The 20,517-nt window shown below is 45.3% G+C and overlaps 1 protein-coding gene across 6 annotated transcripts in view; it reads right to left on the minus strand.

The window, feature by feature from the left end:
- The window catches only part of SHROOM3 (shroom family member 3), a 219,931-nt gene that overhangs the window by 54,672 nt on the left and 144,742 nt on the right, over positions 1-20,517 (minus strand). For 5 of the 6 annotated variants that reach the window (XM_081206897.1, XM_081206902.1, XM_081206899.1 and 2 more), the window contains one exon: positions 4,914-5,045. In XM_081206897.1, coding sequence (XP_081063023.1) covers positions 4,914-5,045 — 132 coding nt within the window. Of the gene's footprint in view, positions 1-702; positions 1,304-4,913; positions 5,046-20,517 lie in introns of those variants that run through there. The other variant, XM_081206901.1, reaches the window with a different exon arrangement.

Genomic DNA, 20,517 nt, shown 5'->3' on the forward strand with positions numbered 1-20,517 from the left:
GACGGTTGACAGCTATGGGCTTTAATTTATAGGGCTCCAAGGGACCTGAGCACCATGTAGCAGCTAGATTCTTGATGAATCGCTGGACCACAAGTGAGGAGAGGACTGCTACACTCAAGACCTGCTTCTGGGTTTCCCACTGGGGGCATCTGGTTGGTTGCTGTGAGAACAGCATGCTGGGCTAGATGGGTCTTTGGCCTCATCCAGCATGGCCCTTCTTATAACAAAATCATAGAATTGTAGGGTTGGAAAGCACCTTGAGGATCATCTAGTCCAGTGATGGCCAAACTTGGCCCTCCAGCTGTTTTGGGACTACAATTCCCATCATCCCTGACCACTGGTCCTGTTAGGTAGGGATGATGGGAGTTGTAGTCCCAAAACAGCTGGAGGGCCAAGTTTGTCCAAGGCAGGAATATGCAGCTGTCCCATACGGGGATCAAACTTGCAACCTTGGTGTTATCAGCACCAAACTCTAGCCAACGGAGCTATCCTGTTCTTGAGAATACAGAATCTTGCATTCCCAACTCCACTTATCACCTTAAACTACATTGTTCAGAATATACAATTAAAATTATTTCTCCATAGAGAAAGGGGAGAGCAGGGAAAACAGAAGAGGTAAAAGAATAAGAGAAGTAGTAAACAAGCAGAGACGGAACTGGAAAACAACCAAGCCACACCTGAAACTTCTTCTATTAGCCAAACCTTTCTGAGGAACACCAGCAACCGGGATCTCGGCATCTCTCTTCCTAACCGCTCTTCTACCAAGGCAGCTGCAAAGAAGCATCACCAATGCCCAGAAGCTGAGCTTTGCCCACAACACAAGACTTGACTTTTGCACTGTCTCCTCTCTCCAGCCCTGTGCCAGAGGAGTAACAGGTAGCTGGGAAGGACCTTGGAGGAAGTGGAGTAATTGCCATGATCTAATCAGTGTCTCGCTGATTATCCTTGCCTCCTCCAGAAAAGGTGAGACTTGGTGATTTACAAGAAGAATATTTGGCCCACACCTCCAACAACATAGCACTGCATCCTCCGCTTCAACAAGGCTGAGCTGGTTCCGTATGTGTGCGGGCACGGAGGACAAAGGCATCTATTTTTTCATCTAGTAATTCAGATTTTTCTCCCCACCCTTGGATGTTTCTGCTCTGTCATGCAGTAAGGGAACTGCCCCCATGTTCTGAACTGCAGGGATGTTTCAGTGTTGCTTCTGTTCAGTGCTCAGCAGAGACATCACCTTGCCAACAAAGATCTGTATAGTTAAAGCTATGGTTTTCCCAGTAGTGATGTATGGAAGTGAGAGCTGGACCATAAAGAAGGCTGATCGCCGAAGAATTGATGCTTTTGAATTATGGTGCTGGAGGAGACTACTGAGAGTCCCATGGACTTCAAGAAGATCAAACCTATCCATTCTTAAGGAAATCAGCCCTGAATGCTCACTGGAAGGACAGATTGTGAAGCTGAGACTCCAATACTTTGGCCACCTCATGAGAAGAGAAGACTCCCTGGAAAAGACCCTGATGTTGGGAAAGAGAAGGGGAGGACAAAGGACGAGATGGTTGGACAGTGTTCTTGAAGCTACCAGCATGGATTTAACCAAACTGCGGGAAGCAGTGGAAGACAGGAGTGCCTGGTGTGCTCTGGTCCATGGGGTCACAAAGAGTCGGACACAACTAAATGACTAAACAACAACATGCTTAAGAGATGTAATAAAATCCAGAAAGTGGAAGGAGCCATATTACAGAGCACTCAGTAACAGAGTTTATGGAACCCAGGAACGCTCACATACACTGTTGCAGTTAAACAGTTTCCCAAACTTGGGTCTCCAGCTGTTTTTGGACTACAGCTCCTATTCTCCCTAGGTAGCAAGACCAGGGGGTCAGGGATGATGGGAACTGTAGTCTGGAAACAGCTGGAGACCCAAGTTGGGAAACACTGGTAAATAGGATGGGAAGCAAATCATTGCTCCCTCATCCACCGAAGAACCACCTGGACGATGCTGCGCAATGACTCTATAGGTTAGCTTATTTGCAACCCTGGCTACTTCCTCCATGGTGGCTTACTTGTCTAGTACTGATTGGCATCAGCAATGTTTGGGAAGAATATTGTCTGGAAATTTTTTTTTCCAGTGCTTTGTTTTTCCCATGGAAAAATTTCAGTTTCATAAACTCATTAGTAACAATGAATGCAATTCCAGTTGCAAATGCAGTATCGGGCAAGCCTGGCTGTTTCGAAGTTGAAGCACGTTAGTCCCGATCTCTGTGCGCAGTGTGACAAAAAATAATAATCATAGGGTACTTTTTGAAAAAAGCTGTATTTCCTAAATACAATTAAGATAAATGCTAGTTAAATGATCTCTCTCTCTCTCAGCAGAAAAATTTCCCCTGCAAACTGAAAGTTTCCTGATGCAAATTACCCTAATGGCCTCTTTCCCTAAAGAGAGAGCAAATTTTCATTTGTTACAGTTGAGTGCATATGTCTTCCCTTCTGGAAAAAAACCGGAAATAAATCTAATGGCTTTTAGTAATTTCTTCCGTGCTCTAGCCCACAATCTATCTTGTGTAAGCATTTTCTTTCTGAGGATATTGTGTCAGCCACATTTGGAAGATAAGATGTATACGGCTTCGGCCCAGTATACCTGAAGGAGCGTCTCCACCCCCATCGTTCTGCCCGGACACTGAGGTCCAGCGCCGAGGGCCTTCTGGCGGTTCCCTCATTGCGAGAAGCGAAGCTACAGGGAACCAGGCAGAGGGCCTTTTCGGTGGTGGCGCCCGCCCTGTGGAATGCCCTCCCATCGGATGTCAAGGTGATGGACAACTACCTGACATTCAGAAGACATCTTAAGGCGGCCCTATTCAGGGAAGCTTTTAATGTATGATATTTTAGTGTTTTTTGGTTTCTGTGGAAGCCGCCCAGAGTGGCTGGGGAAACCCAGCCAGATGGGCGGGGTACAAATAATAAATTATTATTATTATTATTATTATTATTATTATTATTATTATTATTGGGAATAAAGCTGGGAAACAATGGCAACAGGTAAGCATAATACTATGTACCCTAATTTGCCCTGGAAACTGTAAAATCTTCCCATTCGAAATGGAAAACCAGAAAGCCCACATCACTAATTGGCTAGCAATGTCCTGCTATTGTGTGAAATGTTTCCTTACCAGGCTTGGGCTTCCCAAAAGGGCAGCTGGTGCCAGCCAGGAAAATCTCCATGCAGCAGAAAGGAACCGTGTGACAGTCACTGTCAAGTAATAGAAGGCTGGAGAGAAAGTCATCCTGAATATGTGGCCAGTGTATAACTTAACTACCATGTAAAGATAAAGGTAAAGGTAAAGGGACCCCTGACCATTAGGTCCAGTCCTGGCCGACTCTGGGGTTGCGGCGCTCATCTCGCTTTACTGGCTGAGGGAGCCGGTGTGCAGCTTCCAGGTCATGTGGTCAGCATGACTAAGCCGCTTCTGGCGAACCAGAGCAGTGCACGGAAACGCCGTTTACCTTCCCGCTGCAGCAGTACCTATTTATCTACTTGTACTTTGACGTGCTTTCGAACTGTTAGGTTGGCAGGAGCAGGGACCGAGCAATGGGAGCTCACCCCGTCGTGGGGATTCGAACCACTGACCTTCTGATTGGCAAGTCCTAGGCTCTGTGGTTTAACCCACAGCGCCACCCGCGTCCCTTGTAGAGTGGCCCAAAGGAGCTGGCCATACAAAGCATATATCTTGCATACATTGTGTGCCTCAGGCTGCAATGTGCAATATGCAAAGTTGCTTTTAGCACCCACCGATATGGTGAAGGAGAACAAGACAGAAAACAGGAGTAGACAGAGGAAGAGAATGTTTGTTCCCTCTGACATACTTCTGGCAGGGAAGGGACCCACAAGTTCAAGCTGCACATTCTGTTAATGGAAGCCTTCTAATCTACACCCTCATTTGGGATTTCTTTTAAAGACTCCCAAAGTTATCAAAGTACAGTGGTGCCTCGCAAGACGAAAAGAATCCGTTCTGTGATTCTCTTCGTCTAGCGGTTTTTTTGTCTTGCGAAGCAAGCCCATTGACGGATTAGCGGATTAGCGGATTAGTGCTATTAGCGGCTTTTAGCGGCTTATCGGATCAGCTGATAAGCGGCTTAGCGGCTTAGAAAAAGGGGGGGAAAGGAAAAAAACCCGCAGGAACTCGCAAGACATTTTCTTCTTGCGAAGCAAGCCCATAGGAAATTCGTTTTGCGAAGCACCTCCAAAACGGAAAATTCTTTCGTCTAGCGAGTTTTCCGTCTTGCGAGGCATTCGTCTTGCGGGGCACCACTGTATGCTAGATCCAGATGATACAATAATCTTTATTGCCATTGTCCCATACAGAACAACAAAACTGAAAAATCTACATAAGACATTCAAAAACCAACAAGCCTGCTATCCCAGCTATCCCAACCTGGTTAGCCCCCTAAAAACTATGATACCAAGACACTACTAAGCACAGACAAAAAGAATGACCAAAATTATCTTGTATAGGGCAAGTGGCTCTAAAGCAAGGCTGGGGGGCAGGATCCGGCAGGTGGAGCTAAATTTCTTCAGCCCCCACACTTCGCTTTGACAAGTAAATGTCTATCGCCTGGTGTCAGTAAGAAGTCAGGTAACTTAGCTTCAAAGGAAATATTTGTGAGTGCAAACTTAAGAGTAGGCTCCCTACTTCATTCCTTCCTTCCAGACCAGGTGGAGTTGAAGCAAGAATGCAAAGGGGGGGGGAGTGGAGCTGATTCCAGTGGGCCTTGCATTTGCTGCTAATTTTAAAGTGCAGCTAAGGCTCGCAGAAGCACAATCTGCCCCACACATAACACCAGAGGTTCCCCTTGCCTGGCCTGAAGTATACAAGAAAGAATCAGAAGTGCAGCAACATTGGCAGAAATGTTCCACTCCTCACCTGTTCTTTAAGCGCAGTTTAACTCCAGCAGGCCATGGGGTTTTGCTGTATTGCAAGTCAGACCTGAGACACTCTGAGCTGAGGGAACGGGAAGCTGTAATCTCAGGATGTCCTTTTGCTGCAAAGGTATCCCTGGAGAAAGAAACAGACCAAAGAGAGGGAGCTTGAGGACGGTGCAATCACACTTCAGCAAGGAGCATTCAGGATGAAATAACTCCTCTCTTTTTAAATAAAATGCATTAGAGACCACAGATGCATATACTTGATGCTAATATTTATTTGAATATTTCTGTCCCGCCTTCCAGCATGAAGACCACAGATAATGAAATAATCACAAAACAACTATTTAAAAGGAAATGGAACAACACAATAAAAAGCCACGAGACATAAAAGCAGCAAGATGCAGGTTTGATTCATAGCAGGATTTTCTGAAAGCCTGAGAGAGAGCAAAATCTGTACTTCAAAGCAAGTCTGTTGAGCTCAATGGGAGCTACTCCTGGGTGAAGCATGTGCAGGATTGTAGCGTTGCGCTCCCAGAATCAGGTTGTCTAAATCCCACTGCAGCATCCTGAATGCAGCTTTTCAATTATATAACCTGATCTTGTTTGTGCCAATGCAAGTCCTACCTAAGTTCAAAGGGGAGGGGGATAACTCCCTAATAAATGGGCAAAAGCAAAAAGAAAGCGGTCTTCTGCCAGGCCAGACTGTCGTGTTCTGACAGGCAGCAGCTATCCCAGGGAGAGGTTACCTGACATCTTTTCAACAGGAAACGGCATGGATTGAGCCTGAGGGGTGTTCGCACAATGCATGGGCTCTGCTACCCACTGAGCTATAGTTCTTCCCCATGCGTCGTAGCTCCAGTCATAATAAAATAAAAAAACCCTGACAAAACAAATGCAAAGCCAGCAAAGGGAAAGAGTTTTCAGGCATAAATTGCAAGACTGACTCCCATAACTGAACCCATTAGTACAAGGAGCAGAGAGTTTGGATTGCAGTTTAAAGATGGGTGCTGTGAAAAGAGCTGAATGCAACTTCCTTGTCCTATGCCACAGTTGCTATAGCTCTCGGTCAACTGAGATGGAGGTTTGTTATTTCCCCGAACTTAATAGTAGTATGGGAGTTCAAAACAAAACAGAACAACCCTCTCTCATTCCAGTCCTGGTTGCTCACACATATACTGCACCAACCTCAATCTGCAACAGACACATACCAATTTAGTGTTTTCAGAACTATGGATAATGTATCCCAACTTTATCCCAAAGTGCAGAAAGACTGTACCCCTCCAGATTGGGTGGGTTTTGTCTTGTCTTGCACAGGTGAATTATTCTGCAGCATCTCACCGGTGCAATAATAATGCATTAGTGGTGGTTTACATCAGACCACCCACACAGCTGTTCTGTAATGCTTCCACGGTGTTACTGCACTATTGCTGTTTGGAGGAGCTGCACTGCACCACAGAGCAATGAAAGCGGGACAAAAACAAAACAAAATCAGAACATTTGTGGTACAGGAGCTCAGAATGAAGTTACCAGACATGCACAGACTTGAAACAAAGCTGTATGTTTGCTCCACAACCTTTGCACGTATTAACAGTATTGAAAGTGAAACTGCATGTAACTGCCCCAATAACATCACAAGCACAAAACCATCATGAATGCAAAATAAAAAGGAATGCAGGAGGGGCCTCTTATATATCTGTGGCTGTTAAGTTGTGGGTGAACATATCAGACGACACAGCGATTCTTCAAACAGTTCTTCACAGGCCAGAACTGAACTGAACTGAAGGGTTCAGTCAGCCTGCTTATATAGAGCTCCAGTACAACGTAACTGTAACAATTTTCTAAAACTATCCAATCACTGAACGTCACTTTTGATCCCTTATTTGCATAACTATCTACAGTATCCCCCTGCTGGCCCAGGGTGAGAACTTCAGTACGTAACAGTGGCTACGTCTGGCTGCCATGATATCCTCAGAAAGAAATATGCTTAATACCAGATGAAATTGTGGGTTGGAGGGAGAAAATCACTTAAAGCAAATAGGGTTGCCATATTTCAAGAAGTAAAAAATCCAGACAGTTGTGTTAAGCCCCAAACTTGTTGAGCTTTTTTTGCACAATTAAGCAAAGGTTGGACGGCAGCTCTCCACAACTTCAAGCAGGGGTCTCTCCCTGCCAGGCCAAGCACTGAACCTGGGTCCTTCTCTGCACACAAAGCGATGCTCTGCCATTGAGCTATGGCTGCTCCCTGTACCTTCCGCAGCAAAAGGACGCGCATGAAAAGAGCGCAACCCGCAGCAGCTCGTCTGCACATGCACAGGTCGCGACTCGCTGCTTCTGCGCATGCACGTGGTCTCATTTTTGTGCATCTGCGCAAGTGGCAAACCCCGGAAGTAACCCTTTCCGGTACTTCTGGGTCACCGCGGGACGTATCCTGAAAGAACGTAACATGAAGCAAACGTAACACGAGGTGTGAGTGTACGCTGAAGAGCAGGGAAGGGAAACAGCAGAACAGAAAGCTGTGTGAGAGGGAGACATTCTGTCCTTCCCTCCCCGTCCATAAAAGAAGAAAAGAGGGCTAATGACAAGGGTGCTGGCATGGCTGTTCTATGTTTAGGGGGCTTATGGCTCAAGCCACATGCCATCCTGTGAGGCTTGGGGACGCTTCAGATAGCTGAGATTCCATTGCAGTGAGGGAAAAGAAAGAGCAGCCTTCTTTGAGGCAACCCAAACCCTCCCGTCACCCTCACTCCTCCCCACACGTGCCAGGCCAGGAATTTTAAGCCGCCACACCGTCCGTTACAGCCAGGAAAGTGGCAGCGCCTGCAAGACTTTCACCCACTAAAAGGGAGATTTCTAGCGCCCGGACGGCATTCTTGCGCAAGCCTGTTGCCGTATGTCACGGCTGGGCTTCAAATCCTCCCTCAGCTGCTCGCCCTCGGCCTTTCCTCTAAATCCCAGCCCGCTTAAGCTTCCTTGCTCGACATGTGCTGCTTCTCCGCATAAGCCGGGAAGGGCCCTTTGGCGCGTTCGTGACTAAGGGCACACAGTGGTGGAAAATCACTTCAGGTGGTCATCTGGCGTGAGGATGGCTGCCTTTCCCCCATCAGCAAAACAACTAGCAGACCAGCGATCATGGAGCAGTTAAGAGAAGGGTCTGGCTTGCTACATTTGCCATGAAGTCACCTACCCACTTTCAAATTTTACCTCACAAGAGCCAACTGTGATAGGAAGCAGAATGCGTTGGGCTAAACCAGCAAAGAAGGCCTGTGTATGAATGAATCCCTGCTGAGTTGAGAGACTCTCAAAAGTGGCCTTGAGCTTTTTTCATGAAAAAAAGTCGGTGCTGGAGATAAAAAATTAATATGCAAAAGTTTATTTTTTATTATTATTATTTTAATCATTTTTATTAAGCTTCCCATTTTAACAATCCAATCAAATCACATTGAATGTTCCAAATTATACAAATACATATCAAATAGTCCAAATATTCTGCCTAAATTATAATTTTTTTGTTGGGACTTCCCATGCCTCAAGTTCGGGGGGGCTCTGATCGTCTCATATCTCTGCTGCCTTGAATAGTCTTTCCTAATATGCAAAAGTTTAAAAGGCGCAAGGAGATAGGATAATAATATATTATGAATGGAATAACAAATAAAAGTGAATAACGCAACAATAACAAAAATAATAGCAGGTAAAGAAGATTGCACACTGGTGGAGGGAAGTACTGGGCTGTGGGGGAGAGAGGTGAAGGGATTAATTGAAATTGTTAAAGATTGGTATAGGATTTTAGAGATTTAAATGTTCATAAAGATTCTATAAGGAAAGCAGAAAGCAGAAAGCAATATCAAGTAAAGGTATCAGAGAGGAAATCAGTGTAAATGAAAACACAAGGCTAATGGTTTTGTTACATATGGTTTTATTTTGGAGTTGCCTGTTTATTTCGGAGTTGTTTGTTGTAAAGAATGTATATTATGTGAATAAAATAATAAAGGGATTTGAAAAAAACAGAAAAACGAAAACAAAAGTGGCCTTGAGCAAGTTGCTTCCTGCCACTCTGATCTGCCCCACAGGGTTGTTACGAGGATAAAATAGGATAATCCTTCATATGCTGCCCTGAACTCCTGGGAGGAAGGGCAGGATAAGCAAAACAATGCTCCTGTCGGATCCAATCTGTAATATAGGGATGGCAAGGCTAGTTTACAGGGCTGCTGTCAAGGATTAAGGGTGACGATGTTACATGAAGCAGCCCTACCTGACCTGGAATCTGCATATCCTAGGCCAGGCATCCCCAAACTCGGCCCTCCAGATGTTTTGGGACTACAACTCCCATCCATAGCTGTCAAGTGTCCCTTATTTGAAGGGACAGTCCCTTATTCCAGCACCATGTCCCGCTGCTGTCCCTTATTGATGGATGTCCCTAAAATGATGTCCCTTAAATTTCAAAGGAAGCAGCTCCTCTCCCTCCCTCCCTGCCGGCCAGGGAGGAGGGAGGCTCCAGCTGTGTTGCTTGGCTGTGTTGCTCACCCAATAAGAAGTCTAAGAACAACTGGGGGGGTGGAGCTTGCATGCCTTGTGTGTGGCTAGTTAATGCAAGCTGAGGGGGTTTTTGAATGCTGGACGCCATTTTGTTGCATGTGCTGCTGCAAAATTTGCAGTGCAAAGCCAGGCCGGGGAGCCATCTTGAGGCTGCATAGGCCTTGTGGTTCATGTGATTCAGATTCTATTCAGTTGAACCTCTGGTTACAAAGTTGGTTGGACAGTGTTCTCTAAGCTACCAGCATGAGTTTGACCAGACTGCAGGAGGACAGGAAGACTGGAGTGCCTGGAACAGGTGAGGCTGCAGGTCCCTTATTTTGGCTGCTGGTCCCTTATTTTCAAGGCTGCTGGTCCCTTATTTTCAAATCTGTAAGTTGACAGCTATGCTCCCATCATCCCTAGCTAACAGGACCAGTGGTCAGGGATGATGGGAATTGTAGTCCCAAAACATCTGGAGGGCTGAGTTTGGGGGTGCCTGTCCTAGGCTTTCCCCCTGCCATGCATTTAAAGCACTCTTATTCCACTTTAGACAGTCAGGGTTTATCCCAAAGAATTCTGGGAGCTGTAGTTCATAATGGGTGCTGAGAATTGATAAGAGACACACACACCCAGTTCCCCTTATGCAGCTACAATTCCCAGAGTAGTTCAACCATCAATCCCTCTTCCCGGTGGACTCTGGGAACCATAGCTCTGTTTGGGGAATAGGGGGTCTCTCAAAAACTTATAAAGAGGCTCCATTTTTCTACAAAGAGGTTATCAGATTGTCTATATGGTAAAGTACACAAATATTGTGAAGAAGAAGAAGAAGAAGAAGAAGAAGAAGAAGAAGAAGAAGAAGAAGAAGAAGAAGACGAGGAGGAGGAGGAGGAGGAGTTTGGATTTGATATCCCGCCTTTCACTCCCCTTCAGGAGTCTCAAAGCGGCTAACATTCTCTTTTCCCTTCCTCCCTCACAACAAACACTCTGTGAGAGACTTCAAAGAATTGTGACTGGCCCAAGGTCACCCAGCAGCTGCATGTGGAGGAGCGGAGATGTGAACCCAGTTCCCCAGATTACGAGACTACCGCTCTTAACCACTACACCACACTGGCTCTCAGTGTGAGAACCTCAGGTGAGAACCTGAGAATGTCCCAGATTTTAATGACCCCATCTTTTATGATGGTGTCTTTTTATTTCCATCCAGTTGCTATAGGGAATCAATCTTGTAGGTATCACTAAATGCTGCATTAGCTCTCCCACACTCTAATACAATTATTATTATTTATTAAATTCATTTATTTTATATAACCAAATCACAGAATTAAGGGATCCATAGCTAGCCTACGCCCAGTTATTTATTCAATTTTAGTTATTACTTCTTCCCGTCCACCCCCTAAAATGGTTTGGGGGGCAGGCCCAAATAACCTAGCATCTCTGACTCTCTCCTTAGCACACACCCTACTTTTATGCAAACAACATCCCTTTATGGTAGGCTAAGTGGTAGTGATTGGTCCAAGGTCACCAGGGAAGCAGAACCCAAATTGGAGCACAGATCTTCATGGCTGGCCCAGTATTCCTACATGACCATATTGGCTCTCTTTGTGCCACAGCCAAAACTCAATCCAAATGTAACCTGGTGTGGGGAATATAAGAAGCATCACAGTAGAATTAAGAACTTGCTCTTTCCAAAACACACAATTGTTTTGTTTACCTCTCTCACACAGCCAAGAGATCATCCCTGAGTTGTTGAGCAAGATTTAGGACTGCTGATGTTCTTGATAAGGATCACTGGAAATGAGCCCTTTTAATTGTATGACACATTTAAAAAAAATAAAATACTAGTCTTGTCCTTCACCCGGGCATTAGAAAATTAGATGGAATGCTGAACAATAATGATTATAAGTAATTGGACCAATATTAAGTGCGATTAGAGAACAGGTAATTAGAGGTTGCATTCTTAGCATGAACCAACTTAAAGATGGAAGGAGAACCATTTCAGAGCCGTCTCTGGAATGTACCACAAATGGAATTTCACATGGGTAATGTTACTCAATTCGTCCTGTCAGGTAGCTCAGTTCTACCTTGATTTGCAACTACTGCCAGACTCCACTCATCCCCTGTTTTTCCTGTAGGATAAAGAGGTGAAAGTGAGCCTAGAGAGGTGAGGGCGAGACTGCCTCCTCCTGTGTTGCTGTTTTTTGGAGAGGGTCTTCACCAAAACATGGAAATATTGCTCTGCTTCACATGTGAATGTGGAGGGTTTTCAAATGTATTAATGACCCCATGATGAGGAGACAGCATACCTAGAAATTTATTGGGGGACCTATCAGACAGACAGACAGACAGACAGAATGTAACACAAAGGCAGCGAGTCCTAAAAAGCAGGGATCAACTATCACCTCATTGCATAAACTTAGAAAGGGGACCTAGGCAAGGCATTCTCTATACAGTGGTACCTCGGGTTACATACGCTTCAGGTTACAGACTCCGCTAACCCAGAAATAGTACCTCGGGTTAAAAACTTTGCTTCAGGATGAGAACAGGAATCGCGCGGCGGCGTGGCAGCAGCGAGAGGCCCCATTAGCTAAAGTGGTACCTCAGGTTACGAACAGACCTCCAGAACGAATTAAGTACGTAACCAGAGGTACCACTGTACAACTCAGCCTGCCTTCCTTGCTTCCAGCTCACCAAACACAAGGAGGGGTACAGCTCCTGCACTTTTACATCAGAATATAAAAAAGCCCTGCTGGATTATGCCAAATGCCCATTTAGGTCAGGGTTCTGTTCTCACAGGAGACATCCAGATGCCAACAGAGAGATCGCAAGCAACAGCACTCGCAAGCAACAGACAAATGCCAACAACTGAGAGACATACTGCCTTCGACCACGGAGGGAGGATATAGTCATTGTGGCTTAAGTCATAAATTTGCCTAATCCTCGTTTAAAACCAGCCACACTGGCGGCCATCATTGCATCCTGTGGTACCAAACTCCATAGTTTTAACTATGCACTGTGCGTATCTCATTTTGCCTCTCTTGAATCGTCCAACGTTCAGCTTCATCCAAAGACCCTGGGTTCCCGCATTATGATATAAGTACACCTACTGATGATATTCCCTCATCTATACACCTACTGATGATATTCCCTCGTCTATACAACTACTAAAGGTGCAGAAGTCCTGTTCTCTCTTGCAACTGGCCACCCTAGTCCCCAGCCACCTGCAAAAATGAGGTTAATACAGGCCACACTTTGATTAAAACAAACCGGGTTATGTGCAAACCAAGCCAACGGCAGCCCTTTCTCTTTGCTCCATTAGAATGAAGAGGAGGGATTTTCATTCAGCTCACTTTCATGGAATGAGGAGGAAAGTAGCTACACTGGCCTGTAGCTCCTTGAATTCTGCTACCCTAGGCAGCTGTTTTTGCTGCCTACTGGGTTAGCCTTGCTCTCGGTGCATAGGTCTAATGTGAGCAAGACGTGGTCTTGGGTCAATCCCTGTTTATTACAGTTGGGTATGATCACTGCAGATGGTGACAGCAGCCACGAAATTAAAAGACGCCTGCTTCTTGGGAGAAAAGCAATGACAAACCTAGACAGCATCTTAAAAAGCAGAGACATCACCTTGCCAACAAAGGTCTGTTTAGTGAAAGCTATGGTTTTCCCAGTAGTGATGTATGGAAGTGAGAGCTGGACCATAAAGAAGGCTGATCACCGAAGAATTGATGCTTTTGAATTATGGTGCTGGAGGAGACTCTTGAGAGTCCCATGGACTGCAAGAAGATCAAACCTACCCATTCTGAAGGAAATCAGCCCTGAGTGCTCACTGGAAGGACAGATCCTAAAGCTGAGGCTCCAATACTTTGGCCACCTCATGAGAAGAGAAGACTCCCTGGAAAAGACGCTGATGGTGGGAAAGATGGAGGCACAAGGAGATGGGGACGACAGAGGACGAGATGGTTGGACAGTGTTCTCGAAGCTACCAGCATGTGTTTGACCAAACTATGGGAGGCAGTGGAAGACAGGAGTGCCTGGCGTGCTCTGGTCCATGGGGTCACGAAGAGTCAGACACGACTAAACGGATGAGTTGTGCTCAGTGCATTGTGCCCAGTATCTGACTCTTTTTTTAAAAAAAAAACCTGAGCCCAAAAAAGCCCGAGATGTGTTTTTATTAAAAATAAACGAAAGCTGGCATTCTCGGATTCCAACCTTTGCGCCGGGTTCCGCGCATTCATGGCGCATGGCCAGATACGAACAGCCCTATTCATAGCAACGATTGCAAGTGTTCATCCCCGAAAAGAACAGACGAGCATTTGTCCCGCCTTTTAACACATGAAATAAGGGCTTTCAGGAGCTATTTCAGACTGAATTATATCCTACCGACCCATCTCGCCCCCCTCAATGTTGGCAACAGCATTTGAAATGTTTTCTCTCTCTACAGAGATCACTTCTAGCTGTTCACTGTTATTTATACCAGCTGCTCCCATTGTGCCTTTGGAATTTCATGCCACACACATTTACTGTACAAACACATTCTGTAAATGCTTTCTTGGGCTTAGCTGTATGGGATGACATCCAGGGAAAGTTAGCCTAAATCCTATTGAATTCAGTTAAGCGCTTGTGCCCCACTGGTTTCTGTTGGCCCCGCAGTCCAAAGCTATGCATGTCTACCCAGAAGTAAGCCCCTGCAAGTTCCACAGTGCTGACTCCCGAGTAACTATGCAGCTGTAGATAAAGTTTTACTTTCTCCAGGTTGCAACTGTAGATTTTCAGCTCTTTGCATAGCACAAGCTCAGCCACAAAACAAATGCATATAATCCCTTTCTTAGAAGAAGATATTTGTTGTGGTAGTCATGGCAACTTTTAAACCCTTTTGGAGACCCCCTAAAGTCTCAAAACACCAATATATACTGATAAATGTACAAATATCAGATAAAAAGAACGTTTTGTTTAGAAAAGTACTGTGTTGCTGGTATAAGAGAACATATAAACTTGATGCATTTTTTTTTTACCAGTGGCACCCCACACCACTTTCCCCCCATATTGCTTCAACCCTTCCTCAGGTGGCTATTCTACATCCTTGAAAACTTTCTTGCTTACTTACAGGCCAGAATCAGTTCACCGTTACATTTGCGCAACATTCCTGTCCTATTTCCCATTTTTGTTTATCGTTGCTTAATATATTATTATTATTATTATTATTATTATTATTATTATTATTATTATTATTATTATCATCATCATCATCATTACAATTTATTGCCTGCAATTTGTTGCTATTTTATTGATGTTTTGGGTTTTATTCACCTTATGCAGAACGATGGCGCAGGATATCGAAGTGCAAATACATAGAGTTAAAAAGATATGAGGGACATGAGCTCTGTTACCACGGCAATCTTTAGAGGGTTCACAATTCCCTCTTGCAAATTTAACCATTAAAAACATTTGCATGCAAATGAAACTGCATTTTCGTCTGATACCTTACTAACACATCCCACCCCTCTATGCATTAAAAGATTATTTATTAGTGCTATGTGCTACTGTGAAAACGGCACATTTCTAGCTACCAGCTGCATTTTGCAGGTGGTCTGTCATGAGCCTCTGAAAGTTTGCACATCATCAAGGAGGCCTACTCTCTAAGCACAGCCCCAGATGGAGCGGGAAGACCATCTGAGTAAACCTGAATAGCTCCCATCTTCATGGGAAAAACGATTCAACCATATCTTTCCAACAAAATGGCTAGACAGATCTCATCAGCAAAGGCATTATTTTCACTGGCGCCACATCTGGCAATAATATGGATAGCCCTTCAAAGGGGGAGTCCCTCCTGGACAAAATATGAAAGCAAGTAGTAGCTCTTTCCAGACAGGTTCTGTCGATGGCAACCCCTGTGAGGAGGGAAGTAGCAAGAAAAACTATATTGTGTGCATCAATTACTTGGCATTGGTCCAAAATCTAGATGCTAATGTGTCCATGCCTCCATCCCTGAGTGCACTTAAAACATTGCACTATATATATATATATATATATATATATATATATATATATATATATATATATATATATATATATGTAGGTTTTGGTGTCTTCGGGTGTCTTCCCGTGTAAGAGTTGGGGTGTCTAGGCGACGTTTCGACGAGGTCTCACTCGTCATCTTCAGGCTGGTGCTTTCGGCTTCTTGTTACTAGAACAGAGCAGGATCTCAGTGTTTGAGTTCCTATGAATACTGTTGAGGGGGTGTGGTGTATAGCCTCCAACGTTCTGGGCAGAGAGGAAGTTCCTAGGTTAATGTGCCTTTTCTTCTTTTGTTCATTAATTACTTGAGGGATATCTTGAGTGATTACTTGAGTGATATTCTGAGTACCACTTAGGAGGGTCATTAGGTGTGGATTAGTTGCTAAAGCTTTCGTGTCTTGACCTCTTGACCTTGTAAAGAGTTTTTCTGAGAAGATGGCTGTACTGCACTTAGTTGTGCTCTGGCTTGGCTTCGTGTATAGGGGCGAGCTGTGGTTTTGTGCCCTGTGCCAGCCAGATCTGTGTAGGGATTGCAGGGGGGTGCAGCATCCGGAGGTGCCACTATGGTTTGGCTACTGGATGGTGTCTGTAATTTATCTGTGGAGAGGGTCTGGGTTTGGGTCTGGTGTGGTTGATTGGAGATGGCGTTCTGTGTGCCTCTGGTTCTGGTGTCGGTTTTTGTGGGGAGGGCTAATTTCCAGATGTCTGGCAGGCGGGACGTGTCGTCACGCTTGTTCATGTTGTGAGGGTGTTTCTCTATCTCGATGGCTTCCATGATTATTCTCTTGTGGTGATGTTCCATGTTAAAGAGCAATTTGGAATCTGCAAAATTAATTTCGTGTCCTGTTTCTTTCATGTGTTGGTAAAGAGAGGAAGTTTTTTCTTCTTTTTTGATGGCATTCTTGTGTTCTGCGATACGTGCATTTATTCGTCTGTTTGTTTGTCCAATGTACGTGGCTGGGCAGACTTTGCAGGGTATTTCATAGACCCCTTGGTTTTCTAACTGGATTTTATCTTTTGGGTTTCTGAGGATATTGGCTATTTTTTGGTTGGTGCAAAAGGCTGTTTTGATATTGTGTTTATGGAGGATTTTGCTAATTTTATCTGTAGTGCCCTTGATATAAGGAAGGAGGGCCATGCCATTGTTTTCTTCTGTGTCTTGGTTTTTGGGGGGTGTTTCTTTTTGGATTAGCTTCGTAACCCTGTTTTGCTGGTATCCGTTGGCGATTAACACATTTGAGAGATTCTGTAACTCAGTTGTCAAGTGGTCTTTGTCAGCCAGGCGTTTGGTTCTGGAGATGAGAGTCTTGGCTACGGAGTTTATTTGTGCAGGGTGGTGGTGTGATTGTGCATGTAAGTAGCGGTTGGTGTGTGTTTTTTTCCGGTAGATAGTGTGTCCTAGGGAGCCATCAGGTTTTTTGTAGATTAGGACGTCAAGGAAGGGAAGTTGGTTGTTGGCTTCTATTTCCATAGTGAATTGTATTTTGGGGTGTAGGCTGTTGAGATGTGTGAGGAAGCTATCTAGTTTTTCCTTCCCGTGTGGCCAAATTACAAAGGTGTCGTCAACATATCTGAGCCAAAGTTTGGGTTTGTGTTCTGACTTGTCTAAAGCATATATATAAAAATCTACGAAAGCATATATATATATATATATATCTGCAACATTTCAAAAAGATAAAAGGGTCTATGTATCAAATCCATATGTGGCTGCATCCTGATCCGCATTCACTTCAAAGCCCGCCGCCAGAAGACTAATGGGACTGCAGGTAACTGCAAAGGCAACTGGCAATTTTTCAGTTTGTGTCCACTGCATTTCATTCATTAATGTTAAAAGCCTATGAATGAGGCCATCCGTGTTTCTAATCAATCAAAATTCTACCTGACAGCAGCCCCTCTTACATGGTTGCTTAACAGGAAGGCCATTATTTTTTCACTACTAAAATTAAATACAAAAAGGAGTTTTCTCCACACTCCCATCCCCAATACAGATGGCTGGCAGGCGGCTGGAGGTAGCTGGGAGAGCCTGGGCAGATCTGCATGCCATAAAGCGCCTTCAAGTGCACAACTTCCTCCAAAGAATTCTGGGAATTGTAGTTTATCCCTAACAGAGCTACAAATCCCAGCACCCCTAGCAAACTACAGTTCCCAGGGTTCTTTGGAGGAAGCCATGTGCTTTATGGGTTTATGGGTGGATCTGCCCCTTGTTCCCAAAACTATAGTCCAGGGGTTCAGTGTGTCTGGCTGTTAACCAGAAGGTGGGTGATTCGAGCCCATCCACGGACAGCTGCAGGCAAGATTCCTGCAACAGCTAGCAATGGTAGAAACTAAAATCTGAAACCATATGGAGACCTGCAGGTTAGTCACCACTCTTTGGAGACCTGATGCAAGGAGTCTAAAGGTAAAGGGACCCCTGACCATTAGGTCCAGTCGTGGCCAACTCTGGGGTTGCGGTGCTCATCTCGCTCTATTGGCCGAGGGAGCCAACGTACAGCTTCCGGGTCATGTGGCCAGCATGACTAAGCCACTTCTGGCAAACCAGAGCAGCGCACGGAAACGCCGTTTACCTTCCCGCTGCAGCAGTACCTATTTATCTACTTGCACTTTGACGTGCTTTCGAACTGCTAGGTTGGCAGGAGCAGGGACCGAGCAACGGGAGCTCACCCCGTGGCGGGGATTCGAACCGCCGACCTTCTGATCGGCAAGATCTAGCACCACCCGCGTCCCTGCAAGGTGTCTACTTGCCTCTATTATCTACTTGCCTCTATTATGTACTACTTTGAAAACGGACCAACAAAGATTACAAAGATATGCCAAGTCTCCAGTGCGATTCCGATGAAAGAAGAATGCTAGATGAAATTAATGGACTATGCAGAATTGGACAAAATGACAGGAAGCATTCGAAACCTGCCAGACCAGAGATTTACCGAAGATTGGGAGAAGCATATGAATTATTTGAAGAGCAACTGTAATCAACAAATTCCGCTAGTAGGACTGCAAGAAGTTTCGTAAGGAGAAATATACGGTGTTACAAAGTAGAAAAAGATAGCGATCTTAGTCATGAGTTTGAAATGTAATAGGGAAAATAAGAAATGCATATTAAGAGATTAGATTGGAAAATTTTCAGACAGGACTGATGGAAGTCCCAAAAAAATGAATAAGATGTAAAAGTATGTTTAATCACTGCTGAAAATTGTATGTTAAAAAACTAATAAAAATGTGTGTGTGTGTGTGTGTGTGTGTGTGTCTCCAGTGCTCTCCGATCCAAGAGAAATCAAATGCTCAACACTTGAAACCTTGCCACTTGGGGGGAAAGGATGAGCATATACCAGAGGTGTTCTTCTACCTGCAAAGCTGTCCTCGTTCCATTAAAAAGACAGACTGATAAGGCCTTGATGATGCCTAGTGAAAATAGTGCATTATGGATCAAGCAGAACATCACCCATGGTTGTGAATGACAGCCCCCACTGACAGACCAAACACATTCGTCTTCAACAATAAAACCTCTGTACGGGCCAGTCGTGACTGACTCTAGGGTTGCACGCTCATCTCGCTCAAGAGGCCGGGAGCCGGCGCCGTCCGAAGACACTTCTGGGTCACGTGGCCAGCGTGACGAAGCTGCTCTGGTGAGCCGGCACCAGTGCCGCACACGGAAACGCTGTTTACCTTCCCGCTAGAAAGCGGTACCTATTTATCTACTTGCACTTTGACGTGCTTTCGAACTGCTAGGTGGGCAGGAGCTGGGACCGAAGACGGGAGCTCACCCCGCTGCAGGGATTCGAACCGCTGACCTTACGATCAGCAAGTCCTAGGCACTGAGGTTTTACCCACAGCGCCACCCGCGTCCCATTGAATAATTCTAGTCCATGGTAATCTCTTAACTGGGCACAGGGAACCTGTTGCTCTCCATCTATTGCTGGACTCCAACTCCCAACAGCCCCAGCCGTCACAGCCAAAGAGCCAGGGATGATGGGAACTGTAGCCCGGCAAAAAATGGAAGACCACAGGCTCCCCATCCTCATCCTAAGCACTGATTTGCACAACCCAAATCCAGAGCTAGTTCTTTCACAAGTTGTTGCTTTGCGATAACCACCGCCGTCTGCACAAGCAAGGCATTTCAACCTTGCTATTGAGAGTCATTCACAGGTCACTGTTTCGCCATGGAGCTGCAGATTCTTCCCACAAAGAGCCTTGCCAGTTTTGTTTGAAAGAAACTGGCCGTGCTCCTGTGCCTTTAATAGCAGCCTGGACCATTAAGCAGCCAAAGTTCTTCCCAGCATTTATTTCCATGCCAGGAAAGGCTGCTGAATGATGTCTATGTGCCCGGCAGCTGTAAAAAGGCACAGAGGGGAACAGCAATCCTACTTCACTTTTCTTCCACTGCTATTTACCCCTTAACTTCCTGGGACAGATAGTTGTGGGAGACTGCTGAATGCACTATACTACTGCTGCCAACTAGGAGGGCATTCTTTGCCCTTTGGATACATAGGTAAAGGTAAAGGGACCCCTGCCCATTAGGTCCAGTCGTGACCGACTCTGGGGTTGCGGCGCTCATCTTGCTTTACTGGCCGAGGGAGCCGGCATACAGCTTCCGGGTCATGTGGCCAGCATGACAAAGCTGCTTCTGGCAAACCAGAGCAGCGCACAGAAACGCTGTTTACCTTCCCACCAGAGTGGTACCTATTTATCTACTTGCACTTTGACGTGCTTTTGAACTGCTAGGTTGGCAGAAGCAGGGACTGAGCAACGGGAGCTCACCCCGTGGCGGGGATTTGAACCGCCTACCTTCTGATCAGCAAGTCCTAGGCTCTGTGTTTTAACCCACAGTGCCACCCATGTCCCTTGGGGTACATAGGATGTTGCCTTATGACAAGGCAGACCATGGCTCCATCTAATTCACTACTGTCTAGAAGAACAGTGGTTCTCAACCTGTGGGTCCCCAGATGTTGTTGAACTACAACTCCCATCATCCCTGAACTCTGGCCTCATTAGAATCGTCGGTTGAACTGACCCAAGCAGGATGATTAAGGTCTGTGTGGAGATAAACTTTAACCAAAAGTATGCTTTATGAAGATCGAGAA

Source organism: Podarcis bocagei, assembly GCF_964188305.1.
Source record: "Podarcis bocagei genome assembly, chromosome: 9".
Taxonomy (NCBI): Eukaryota; Metazoa; Chordata; class Lepidosauria; order Squamata; family Lacertidae; genus Podarcis; species Podarcis bocagei.